The 12,641-nt window shown below is 36.9% G+C and overlaps 1 protein-coding gene across 7 annotated transcripts in view; it reads left to right on the plus strand.

The window, feature by feature from the left end:
- ASB3 (ankyrin repeat and SOCS box containing 3) overlaps positions 1-12,641 on the plus strand; it is a 39,696-nt gene that overhangs the window by 18,232 nt on the left and 8,823 nt on the right. For 5 of the 7 annotated variants that reach the window (XM_075147830.1, XM_075147833.1, XM_075147834.1 and 2 more), the window contains exons 2-9: positions 27-240; positions 622-780; positions 2,291-2,403; positions 2,995-3,130; positions 3,910-4,087; positions 5,487-5,684; positions 8,724-8,975; positions 11,199-11,332. In XM_075147830.1, coding sequence (XP_075003931.1) covers positions 45-240; positions 622-780; positions 2,291-2,403; positions 2,995-3,130; positions 3,910-4,087; positions 5,487-5,684; positions 8,724-8,975; positions 11,199-11,332 — 1,366 coding nt within the window. In that variant the 5' untranslated portion in view covers positions 27-44. The remainder of the gene's footprint in view (positions 1-26; positions 241-621; positions 781-2,290; positions 2,404-2,994; positions 3,131-3,909; positions 4,088-5,486; positions 5,685-8,723; positions 8,976-11,198; positions 11,333-12,641) is intronic. The other 2 variants (XM_075147835.1, XM_075147836.1) reach the window with 2 other exon arrangements.

Consider the following 12,641-nt stretch of genomic DNA (forward strand, 5'->3'; position numbering starts at 1 on the left):
TTTTTCCTCTCCCCGTCCTCCCGCAGAGTTTGCCGTACACGAGGATGGATTTCACGGAGGCCTATTCCGATCGATGCTCTGCTGTGGGGCTTGCAGCCAGAGAAGGAAATGTTAAAATGCTGAGGAAACTAATTAAGCAGGGATACAGCATTGATGTTCCAGATAACAGGGGGTGGGTGCCAATCCACGAAGCAGCAGCTCACAATTCGAGTGAATGTCTGAGGCTGCTAGTTCGTGCAGGTAAGGAAAATTCGATGTGAAGTAGTGCGATTTTTCTGCTAAATTCCCCTGCGATATAAAGTATGAGTTATATAGATTTCTTTCATCATATTCTTACTTGTTTTGTAAATTTCTGTGTGGTTTCATAGCTACTGCCTACTATGGTAAAGAGAAGTTGGCATGTTGTAGTCTGTGAATGACATTTGATTCTACTTTACCTTCTCTGTCCAAGGCGGGTATCTGCGAAGGGCCAGCAATAACTGACGCTGCTGTTTGAAAGAGTTCATAACAGCATGTTTGTGGATACACTGTAGGCCACACATCTCAAATAACTTAAAATTACTGTGTTTTGTAATTCACTGCTAAATATACTTTCTTTTTCTCCATTATTCTCATTTGTAGCTCCATCTGATGACTACATAAATTCAAAGACGTTTGAAGGGATGTGTGCGCTGCACCTTTCGGCACGCCACGGATCTTTGGAAAGTGTTCGTGTTCTTCTGGAAGCTGGGGCTGACCCCAATGAAGTTACCACCGAAGCAACCACCGCGCTGTTTCTAGGTGACATGAGCTTTCTTGAAATCTCAGAACAGCCAAGGAGTGGGGAATAGCTTATTCACTGAGTTTAAACTCACCAGAGTTCATTCACTGCCTACCATGTTTCATATTTTTGTAGCCCAAATACTAGGCTTTAGACTCGGAGATGGAATGGGTCTAGAAATTACTTTTTATTTATGGATAAACCTGCTTCAGACTGTGTTTTAAAACAAAATTGTAAAAACAAATGGGTGTTTTCCCTCGCCTTTTGTTTCTTTCTAGCACAGAAAAGGTCTAAGAGGTATAGGATTACATCTGTTTGAGGGTGTTTCAAGTTGTCTTTTTTTTTTTTTAATTCCTCCCTACTTCTTATGTGAAAAGACCTCTTATTCTTTTTGCAATTCCTAGATTAGCAATTAAGGTCCGTTATTTTAGTATTTTTTCTATGATTTATGTTTGACGTAATTAAATGCTTAGAACTTCTGTTATAGTGAATCCTCAGAGTCTAAATCATCTGATTAAGTATGCTTATTGTTTTACTCACCTTCATACCCAGGCAAACATCATGGCTGCCGTGTTACCTTTGTTTACAAGTCTATTGACATTTTATTTTTAAGCAACCAAATAGCTTATTTGCTTAAAACAATTGGTAACAGGTAGCACTTGTGGGGAAATCATCATTAAAAGCACACTGGATAATGATAATTAACACTATGCATAAGTGTTTACATAGATTAGACAGGGCCGGGGAACAGTCCTGGGGTTGTGTATCCAAGAGATTTTTAAAAAGGAAAAAGTTTATGGTCAGGTTAGTCCAGACTATATAATGGGGTTATGGCACAGCTCTGTGTTGGACACTGAGTACTACAAGCCAGAGGCACTCCTTTGGCGAGCTCATCAAGAAATTATTCAATCAGTAGCAACTATTCGCAGGTCATTTATCACCATATCAAGCGTTTGCGGTTACACAGGTAATGTGCCTTGGTAGAATTGTTGTTGGCAAAAACTCGAGGATGAAACAGGATGCTAAAGGAGGCTTTGTCAGTGAATGCATTATCATAAATTAAATGGACACACCATAAATTAATTTTATATAGGTATTTAAAACAGTTTTAAACTTTTTAAAAACAAGTTTATGTTTGGGGAATTTGTGGTACGATAGCCACTGGGCTTCACAAGTTTGGGAGGCTGTTGCAACTCATGCAGTTAGGTGCCTGCTGCAGAATTGTCTCCGTGTTCCACGGGAAAGAGGGAGGAGAGAAACTTGCTTTCGTTATCTGTGTTAGCACAGTGTAAGTGGAATTTTAACAAGTCTAACTAAAATTTTTGTGGATAAATTTCCATTCTCCAACTCTTGTTTTGGGGGTGTAACTGTAAAAGGCAAGTAAGCATATATAAGGCAAGTTTAAAAGAATTATGATTGTTATGTCAGGAAGTTAGTGGTGAGACCATTTGAGTTTTTCAGCGAGTTCTTTAAATCCAGTCAATAAGAATTTTTTTTTTCTTCTTTTTTTTTTTACTGTTCTATTTGAAGCTGTTGAAAATGGACATGCAGACATTGTAAATTTTCTGCTCCAACACGGAGCGAATGTTAAAGGACCTCATTCTTGGTCTGGATGGAATTCTTTGCACCAAGCTTCTTTTCAGGTAACCTGTAAGTGTATAATAAAATTTCCATGTAACTGGTGTATTCTGAGTGATAATTTCTCTCTTTCTTTGCCTTTTTATCAGGTAATTTTTTCCTAACCTACCCTAGCAGTCATAAGGTTGTCTAAATGCTGAAGGGCTTGCAATGCGTTGAAGAGTGTATCTGAAACTACATGAGACGCTGATGTTGGGAAGCAATAATTATTTAAGTATTATAAGCATTGCAGTTACTCACAAGCTCGCGTGTTGTATTTGGGAAATGAATCTCCTGCAAGATTTTTTGAGAAAGAGTTCTGTTTAGTATCTCATCATCAGTGAGATGTATGACCTATTTCCGGAATAGAAATATGTTACCTTAATGGTTCTAATAAATTCTAATTTAATTTTCACTTGTACGTATCATGTAAATGAGCAAGTGTGAAAAATAAAATTAAACTTGTGTAATTTTTTCTGCCGTTAATTTTTCGGTACATCTTTAGAATATTTAATATATTGCGTTTTTTCTTATTTCTGTTTGGAATGTGTGGGGAAAAATATATTATGTCAATTCCCCACTTTTTTGTGGATTAAGAATGAAAATATTTATTTCAGGGATGCACTGAGATAATGAAAATACTCCTGGAGAAAGGGGCAAGCAAGGAATGTAAGGATGACTTTGGAATTACACCTTTGTTTGTTGCTGCTCAGTATGGAAAGCTGGAGAGTTTAAGACTGCTTGTATCCCATGGTAATAGTGATCATTCATTTAGCTTCATTGTTCTTAAACTTGCATCAGCCTGTCACCAGATAAAATTTTAGTTCTACTTTTGCACTTCATCACTTCAAATTTTAGTGGTTTTAATGTAATTTTAATGGCAGATGGGTGTGCAAAATCATCTTAATTGCTTAAATCTCGTTTCAGCAATTTAATGTGGTTTTCAGCAAGTGATGGTAGGAAATGATAAATCAAAACTATGAAAAGATTAAGGTTCATCAGGGTGTTCTAGAAGCCCTCAATAGCACTACATTAGTGGTCTGATTTTGATGACATTGCTCTTGGATATTGTTCAGGCTAAGTGAAGATATCTCTCTCTGGTCATACAGTGACAGCAACAGTTTCATTCACATAATGAACAAGTTTTATATGTCTAAGAGCATGTGTCCTTACAACCAAAACTAGTTGCCATAACTATTAAGCCTGAGGGTGCCATGACCTGACCAGAGAAGTCGTATTAACTGATCTACCAATACCTGGGGGAGAATCTCAAAAAATAAGTGCAGTCAGAAGATTGCCTAGCCCGTTGCCTTTCCTCCAGCATGTTTATCTTGTGTTGTGCTGATCTTTGACAGAGTTAATGCTAAGCACTGACTGTTTAAAAAGTTAGCAACATGCTAGTAAATGTTTCCTTATTGGTGTGGAAAACCTGTTGTGTTGTGAAGTCACTCTGTGAAAACCAACTACTGATTAATTTGTTGTTTATTCAGTGTGGTGTAGTGGTGATGTAAAGTATTGGCTTTTTTTGTCAGGTGCAGACGTAAACTGTCAAGCCAAGGACAGAGCCACTCCCCTGCTGATTGCTGCACAGGAGGGCCACGCCGAATGTGTGGAACTGCTGTTATCTAGAGGGGCAGATCCAAATCTCTACTGCAACGAGGATAACTGGCAGTTACCTATTCACGCAGCGGCTGAAATGGGCCATAAAGAGTAAGTAATTAAAAAGACATTCAGACAAAAGATTCTGGTAATAAAAACCTAATCGACAAAGAGGATATTCAGCTCTAAAAGAAAGAAAAATGAGTTCTCAAGCTGATTTATAGTTTAGAATTTCTAATTGTTTTCATATTTTAAATGTCTCTTAGTAGTCCCAGCAAAGTGAGCAACCATTTTGAATTCAGCATCTAATCTGGGTCTGATCAACGTCCTAATGAGTTCAGAGAGGTTTCCACAGTGCTGAATCAGATACCAATTCACTCAATAGCCATATTACTTTTACATTTTAAAATATAAGTAACAATAGCATATACTTTATACATGAATTGAACAGCTCTTAATTGGAATTATAGTCCTGACCATTAAGTAGCAGATGTAATCATATGCAAATAATGAATTAGCTGAACCAGCCAGAAAATCAAAGCCAGAAAACAGTTCCTTTAATCCTTCCAGAAATGCATTTGTAGCTTTGCCCAATCCCAATGATACTCGCTTTCGTAGCAAAAACCCAGAGTGGAAGGAAGTTCCCAGAGTAGCAGGCCATTGTGGAGAAGCATCTCTCAGGAACCCCGTGACTTGCACGTGTGTGACAGCATTTAAAATCAAATACATTAATGATGATACCAACTGCAAAATTATTAGTAGATGCTTTATCTTAATCCCTAGCAAAAGAAGATCATCAGCTGAGTTGTCATGAAAGTTTGTGCATCAGATTGATGCCTCTTCTCGAACTGATGAAGAGGGCAGACTGTAGTAAACGCTGAGGAAGCTGGTTTTTGTTCATTTTCTCAGAAACAGAAGATGGGTTAGCAGAGTTGTCAGTACTAGAAATGCCTTTAAATCAAATGCTGCCTTCGTAGCTTTTGCAACAATATGTAACTGGCGACCTCTGAGCGGCACCAGTAAGTTCCAGTAGCAAAGGAATCGGTGTTTGTCACTAATCCTTGTTAGTCGGAAAGGATGTGGACCGGAGGTGTGAGCTATGAAACAGAATGATTTTTCTGTTTCAGTATCTCAGTGAGTGTTGTTGAACAGAAGAAAGTATTAATTTTATTTGCAACTCACATTTTCAGTTTGCTTGCAGACTTTTATGAAGTCTGGATTTAATGTGCAGGGGTACTCTATTGCTGTAAAAAGCATTGTCGGATAATAGGAAATATCTGTCTCTGATTCAGATTCAAATATCTATTGCCAGCCTAAATCCATGCCAAAGCACAATGTTTGGTATGGGTCTATGTACGAAATGAAAAAGTTTGTTCTTTTATGCAAACTCAGTAGTGAAAAAACAGGTAGGATTTTCTTCTTAAGTTGCAATGATCATATGAAAAATGGTCATTTAAAATTAATTCTTGCATAAGATCACAAAATAAATAGTGTCTTTAAATATTTGCAGGATACTAGAGTTGCTAATACCAATTACTGATAGGATTTGTGACAAAGGCAAAGGCAAAGTGAGCCCTGTGTATTCAGCAGTATATGGTGGTAATAAAGAATGTCTGGAAATGTTACTTAAAGAAGGCTACAGTCCAGATGCTCAAGAGTGCCTTAACTTCGACTGCAGATCACCCATGTGTATGGTCTTCCAAAAAGAGTAAGCATACCTTTTATATTTTGAAACCATTCATAATTATGTTGGCCTTTATTTAACTTTTTTTAAATGTGCAGTTTCCCTGCTGTCCTTCCTCAATTCTTGAGCTGCTGCAGTTAAACTGTAAGTATCCAGATGGTGCGTGGGGTTTGGATTGCGTGCACGAGCTGAAGAACCTCACTGAAATCTCCAAGGGGAAGCTTGGCTCTTTGAAGAAGAGTCTTGTAGAACACAATTGCAGTTTTTGTGCTTTCAGAAGGCCTTATCAACACGTCTCTGTCTTCTGGGAACGTGACTCCATGCTGTAATTGGATCAAAAGGACTCTTAAGTAGCCAGATTCTTTTCAGTAAGGATGAGTTATTGGAAAATAGTGTTTTTCTTTTCTGTATGCCAGTCTCGTGCACAAGACAAGCAGAGTCAATCAGCTCAACGCTATAGCTGTAAGGAGGACTGGGAAACTGAATGATACATTCTTTTAGATCATGACCCATTTCTTTTTATGCCTGGTGAGTGATGCGCACCCCTGGTATTGAACAGGAAGTAAAACAATGCTTACTTCATAATGCAAAGGCTATAATTTTGGAGGAAAAATAATAAGGTATAAAAGCCTTACTCCTAAGTTTATATATATATGGTATGTCAGTGAGGTGCTCTTCATGTCCTTATTGTTGATTTTTGTTTTTTCTTTAGTACAGAAGTTTCTTTTTCCTTTTTCTGTGGGAAATTAATTCGTGGAGGAGTGGGCTATTACTGTAAAAGATTTAGATGTTGCTGTCCCCAAGCTCGCCTTGTGCTCCTCCCAAACTAATTCAATGTATAAAATAACATTCAAAGGATTGAATACTGGCACAGCTCAAATCTAGGTAGAGAAACAAGTCACAGTCACTTCTTGGCAGTTCTGACTGTACAGAGCTGTAATCTCATTATGGTTTAGATTCTAATTGAGACTTTAGAGCAATTACCTGGTAACTGCTTTACGCCTTAGAACAACAGAAAAATTTCATGTGGTAGAGAATACATTTGAAAACTTTTTTATTTCAGCTGATTGCTGTCTATCATTTAATATTTTTCCAGAATTCTAGTTAGTTCACCCTTTGTAGACACTCCTCCTTGGGAATATTAATGCGAAGTAATGTTACGTGGCTAGTGTGCTGCATTAAGGAAAGTATCTTCAGTAAAGGCTTTTAAATCTTCTGAAAACTCAGATTCTAACAGAGTATTTCATGTACATGGATCAAAATTTATTGCTTATGTGCTGCTATTTAAATTAATGAGGTTTTGATAGTAGTGGATTTAGTTCACCCCCATTAAAAAGCAGTTTATCCAGCAGATGCAAAAACATAGCTTTTGGGGCTGGCTTACATTTGGGAATCATGATTTCAGTTTCTCATTCCTGCCTCTTGTCTTCCACATGGGACCTGCTCTGATCTCTTTTATTTAAGGAAGAAAAATCAAAATATGCAATATTTTAACAGTTCTTAGATTCCAGAAGTTTGTCACATGCAAATGCTTTTAGCCAAAATACTAACATTTAGAGGATGTGCCTTGGTGCCCCGAATCCTATAAACAATTGAGGCTTGTACACACATGTGTAGAGGCTATTTGAGAAATTATTTTTCATGAGAAAGCTTGTTGTAATTAAAAATGATGGTCTTGAGGTGATATACTTTTTTTCCTCTGGATAAAGCTGTTGAAAGAATTAACTTTGCTGGGATATTCTTTGCTGAATACGTTTGAATATATGTGTTTGTAAAGTGTGTACTAGTTGCATGCTATTAATTACTAGGATCACATGTTCTTACAGTTGGCTTAGGAAAATTTTTAAAAACTACCAAATATATGCCATCAATTTGCAGTGCCATAATTGTAATAAATAACTTGCCAGTCATTCATAATGTTCCTGAAGTGAAAATACTACAGTAATATTCTGATTGAGTTTATCCTACTTGAACTAAAAGGGCTTATTTCAAGGAGGGAAATCAAGGACATCATTTTTTTTTTTAATAGTGAAAGCACATCCCAGTGACTGTGCCTGTTACAGCCTCTTGTGTCTCTGGTCAGGCTGCAGGTGATTTTGAATTGCTTGAGGCAGGAACTCATCCAGATCCAAAACGGCGCATGTGAAATCACGCATCGGGGTACGAGGCAGAATGTGCTTTCCCGTATCTCCATAAGTGACGCATAAGGTGTGCAGTGAAGCAGCGCCTAGGGTTTGTTATTACTAATTTTCATCGCACACTTCTAGGAAGTTGTCTTTAAAAATCCTTGGACATCATTTTTCTCCTTCTTCCTATTCTTAGTATATAAGAAGTAATTTAGGAAGGGATGCAGACCAGGTAACTACTAAAATGTGCTGTAAATGAGGCAGGTAACATATATCACCACTTCAAAACCACTTCAATGAAGTAATGTGCAATCCAATTACTAACTAAAAAGCAACACACTAATTTTCAGTCATAATCTCATTCATTATATTACCATATTATAATTGATAATGATAAAATGATATTAGTAAAAACACTTTGAAATGTTTACAATAGTTCAGTGGGTTGCAGAGCTTCCTGCAAATACAGCTGGATGTAAATTAAACCCTTAACAAGTTTGAACATTAGGCTGGTCCCCAAGTGCTGGGGTGCAATCATTTGATGTTTTCACATACTTATCCATCTATTGTGTATGGCATATTTTTAAGGCAAAACCTAATCAAGTGGGCACGGTGCTTTCTGCTTATAGCAAGCACGTGGTGGATCAGCAGTGGGGTGATACTTCTGGCTTACAGATACCAGTAATTGATGACTTTGGGCAGTTTCGGGACAAAAAGAACAAATGACTTAAATGTAGGGACTGGAGTCTCCTGAACTAGTTTTAAACTGATGCTTTCCAGAAAGAACTGCAGTCAGAACGGCATGCTGGGTTTTTCTTTGGTTTGGGGGGATTTTTGGTAAAAGAAATTTGCTTTTCTCGGAGGTAAGAAGTGAAATGGTAGGTGCTTTCTGGGGAAAAACTAACAGGATCTCCTGTTCCTTGTGTGCTGTTGATAGGTTTTTTCATTTCATTGATATTTTCCTGAAATACGGGATCACCTTACTTGGGATTAATTTGGGATATTGCCTCTTCCATGAGAAGTTTGCTTTGTTTCAACGCTTCTTGAAGCTGGGCTGTTTGCTGCCTTCTGGGGACCAATTGTCGGAGTTCATAAGTTACACAATTAAAGCGCATGAGGAGTACAAGGGATGGCTGCCTTTTCTGCTCTTGGCTGGTTTTAATCCAGTGAATTTAATGCGCAGATTCTGGTAAGCAGATAACGTTATCTTGTTTAGTTAAATATTATATGCTAATCCGCAAAGCAGTTGCCAGTGTTATTCAATGCATACTTTCAGAGGATAGTACTTGATAATCAGTTGCCATGATGAGGAATGGTGAGGGTTACGGAAAGTCTGAAAATAAGACGGGTGATGGCTGGATTCAGTACAACAAATTTCTTTTAGGAAGAAAGCCAGAATGGAGATTGCTTTATCACTACCCTGGCGAAAGGCATCATTTCGCAATTTTTATATCAAACATCTCTTATTAGCCCCCAAATTTAGTTGCAAATTGCCTGTGTATGTATAATATGGTAATGGTAATAATTTCAAATACTGAAAAAGAGGTCAGAAGGGATGGGAAACAAATGTAAGGTGAAGCTGGGCCAAGGCCGGGAGGAGAGGAAACGGATGCAGTTAGAGATTGTGTTAAACAAAATAATGCGGCAAAAATTCCAGTCTGCTCTCTTTTTTTTTTTTTTTAAATTCTTCCACATACAAATAACTGCTTGGTGATGTTTTATATTTAATTAGGCATACAGAATTAAACTTACATTTAAAATTATGAAGTATTTGTATTTTCTTCTGTTTTTTTTCTTGTCCATGAAGATGACGCTTAGACTTTACTACTGTATGTCTCAGCTGTTACCAACATAATGTGAGATGTATAAACTCATTACATGCATTACTTAACTGTATGAAAGGAGTAGGATTTTAAGGTTTACTTAAATACTGATTTATATTTCAGATACTGTTAAGATACCATGGCTAAGATATCACTGGTAGTTTTGAATGTGTTCATTTATGACCTAGTGAGATTCTGTTAATCGTTAGCATCCATGGCTTTCTGAACAGTAATTAGAGGAGCATATATAAAGCATGGTATATCTGTGCTTGCGTAGATCATATTTATTCATAGAAGACGTAAGTGATTGCAAAAGTAAACACACTACGGGATTGCAGTTCAGTGAGTGAACAAATATCACTGTCCATGTATATCACATATGATGCTTTTTGATATTTTGCTACATAATCCACCAATACTTTTATACCAATTACTTCCTCTGTTTAAAGATCCACTTTTTAAAATAACGCTTATCACATCATAATCTACAAAACTAATGTTTTTGTAAGTTTAACTTCAATATTAACTATTCTGTCCTGGAAGATAACAGGAGGATAGTTCAGCAAATGACATTTATGCATATGGTTCATTAACTGTCTCTGGCTCCTTGTGCAAAACAACTGCATAATCAATCATAAACTGGCCAGTTTAGAGTACTGACAATTTTAATTACCAGTGGGAAAAGTAAAATCACCATTCTCTTAAAGAAAGCCTAGGCAATCAGATCTCTCTCCTGCATGGTTTTCAGTGAATGTATGAAAGTTCAGACAAATATGAAAAATGAAGTAATAAAAACTAGAAAGGACATAAAGTAATTTTGACATGAATCTCTTGCAAAAAGCAAGTGTATTAAAAAATTTTTAGTCTGGTATTTTTGTGTGTTTATAGCATTTAGATTTCCATTCATATGAAAATTCAGGATTGTATACATGTAGCCGAGAAGCTGTTCTGTGACATTGCATGGCTCTTCATGTGTGATACTAACACAGTTGGTTTACCTGCTTTACTTAAACCTCCTTATACACTTTATTCAATTAAGCTATTGTTAAAAGTTCTTCACACATGCTAAAGATTTGAAATGTAAATCATGCTGATTTCTGAATACATATAAATGCAATCTCTGGTAGAAGGAGAATTTGAAACAGTTGCAAATTTTGAAGTTTTTGTTTTGTTTTGGTAAATAAGTAGCTGAATATATGTGCATTTTTTTTCCCCAAAAGTGATGGTAGTGCTTATAATGCTCTGGTGTCTTGACCCCTTACTAAAATTTAGGTGGAAATGGAATAAGAAATTAGTGCAGAGGAGAATGCTGCCTATTACTGAGGCATTTAAATTTCAGAGCAGATATTTTTCTCTTACAGTCTAACTTACTTTTAAAAAAGAAATGGAGGAAGGTAAAATTACATCAGTAAAGGCTTGTGCTGTCAAAATTACTTTGGATTTCCCTTTAATGGTTTTCTGTTTCTGGACTTAGGATGTAGGTTGTTAAGGGTTTGTTAGAAAATAGTAAAGCTTTCTATGCATTGTTTCTATTATTATATTTATGCTATTGTGTAAAATGGTATTTTATGGGAGTTTTTGTTATGCAGGATTTTCTCTGTGAGCGAGAATGCCCTTAACTTCATCCTGGAGTTCACGAACTGGAAGAGACTGCCTCCAGCTGTAGAGCAAGACCTTTCGGACTACAAAGAGAAGTTCACCTGGACTCCCAAGAGCCATTTTGGTAAGCAATACAGTTAGGGGAAAAAAGTCTCTGTGTATGTCAGCTTCCAGGCTGTAAGTGGGGAGCAGCTCTGTGTGCGCATGCACAATGGCAAAGAAGGTTCAATAGTCGGTAGACGTCGCTTGTCCAGAAACTGGGGAGCAGAAATAGCAGTTACCCTAAACAAACAAGCAAGCAAAACATATTTGAATGAATTTTACTCATTACATTGAAACGTGCTAACTATAAATTGAACAAGTAGGTATTCTCAGTTATTCTCACTTCTGAAATGATTTCTTCAGCCTCTTGGAATATTTAAGGGAAGATGATCAACGTTACTTGGTTACGTTTTCTAGACAATATCCCACTGCTTTTATGTTTTTTAATTTTATTTGTATTTCCAATGAAGTGTCTCTCCTGTTCTGTAAGCATTTGACAGTAACTAAAATACAAACCATATAAATCATCATAATAAATACCTACAAATCTAGCTGTTCGTTGTCACTCCTGTAATCAAAATGTGGTCAGCCAAAAAGATTCAATAATTGATGGCCCAGGAAAACACTAATGCTCACTGCATTCGCCCTTCAGAAAAGCAGCTTTAACGTACAGGTCATGCACTGTGACCTATGCATTATGTTACTGAAAAACTGCACTGAGATGTCTTTGTTAGTGACTCATTTCAAAGCAAATTCTTCTTTAAAAGGGTCTGTAATAATTTTTAAAATGTCTAAGTGATAGTGTTATAAAATAATACTTCCTTTGGAATATTTGAAGCTAATTAGAATACCTCTTTGGAGTAAAAAATAAAAAAGGTTTTATTTGGGGAAATTTAGATGAAGTTCGTTCTTTGTTTCCTTTGCTATCAGTAAATATATTTGTGTTGTAATAGCATCCGGTAACTAAAGCCGAAGAGAGAAAGCAGAGAGGAAAAAGGGGAGGGGGGGCAGTTTTCACTTTTTCATTCTTTCAGCCAAGAGAAGTACCAAGCAGTTGAACTGAGATAAGCTGGGCACGTGAGTGAGCGTAGGAAACTAAAAATGAAGGGTTCGTGTGGGAAAGTTCAGGAACTGGTGTTCACTCCTCCAGCTGAAGGCTTGCAAAACGTATGGTCCCGTGGAGTTACACACCTGCCGTACTTACCCTTCTATACTGAAATACAGAAACGATTGCAGTTAATATTACAGATTCCTTGTGAAAAAAATAAATGGAGAAGCCACTCTAGGAGAGTTTGGAGGCACTAGAGTTCTGTATCAGCATAAGTTGGTCTATAATGTGAAAGATTGTGTTTGAGCGAATGCACATTTACAGACATGTTTGTGTATCTTTT

Source organism: Calonectris borealis, chromosome 3, assembly GCF_964195595.1.
Source record: "Calonectris borealis chromosome 3, bCalBor7.hap1.2, whole genome shotgun sequence".
NCBI classification, from domain to species: domain Eukaryota; kingdom Metazoa; phylum Chordata; class Aves; order Procellariiformes; family Procellariidae; genus Calonectris; species Calonectris borealis.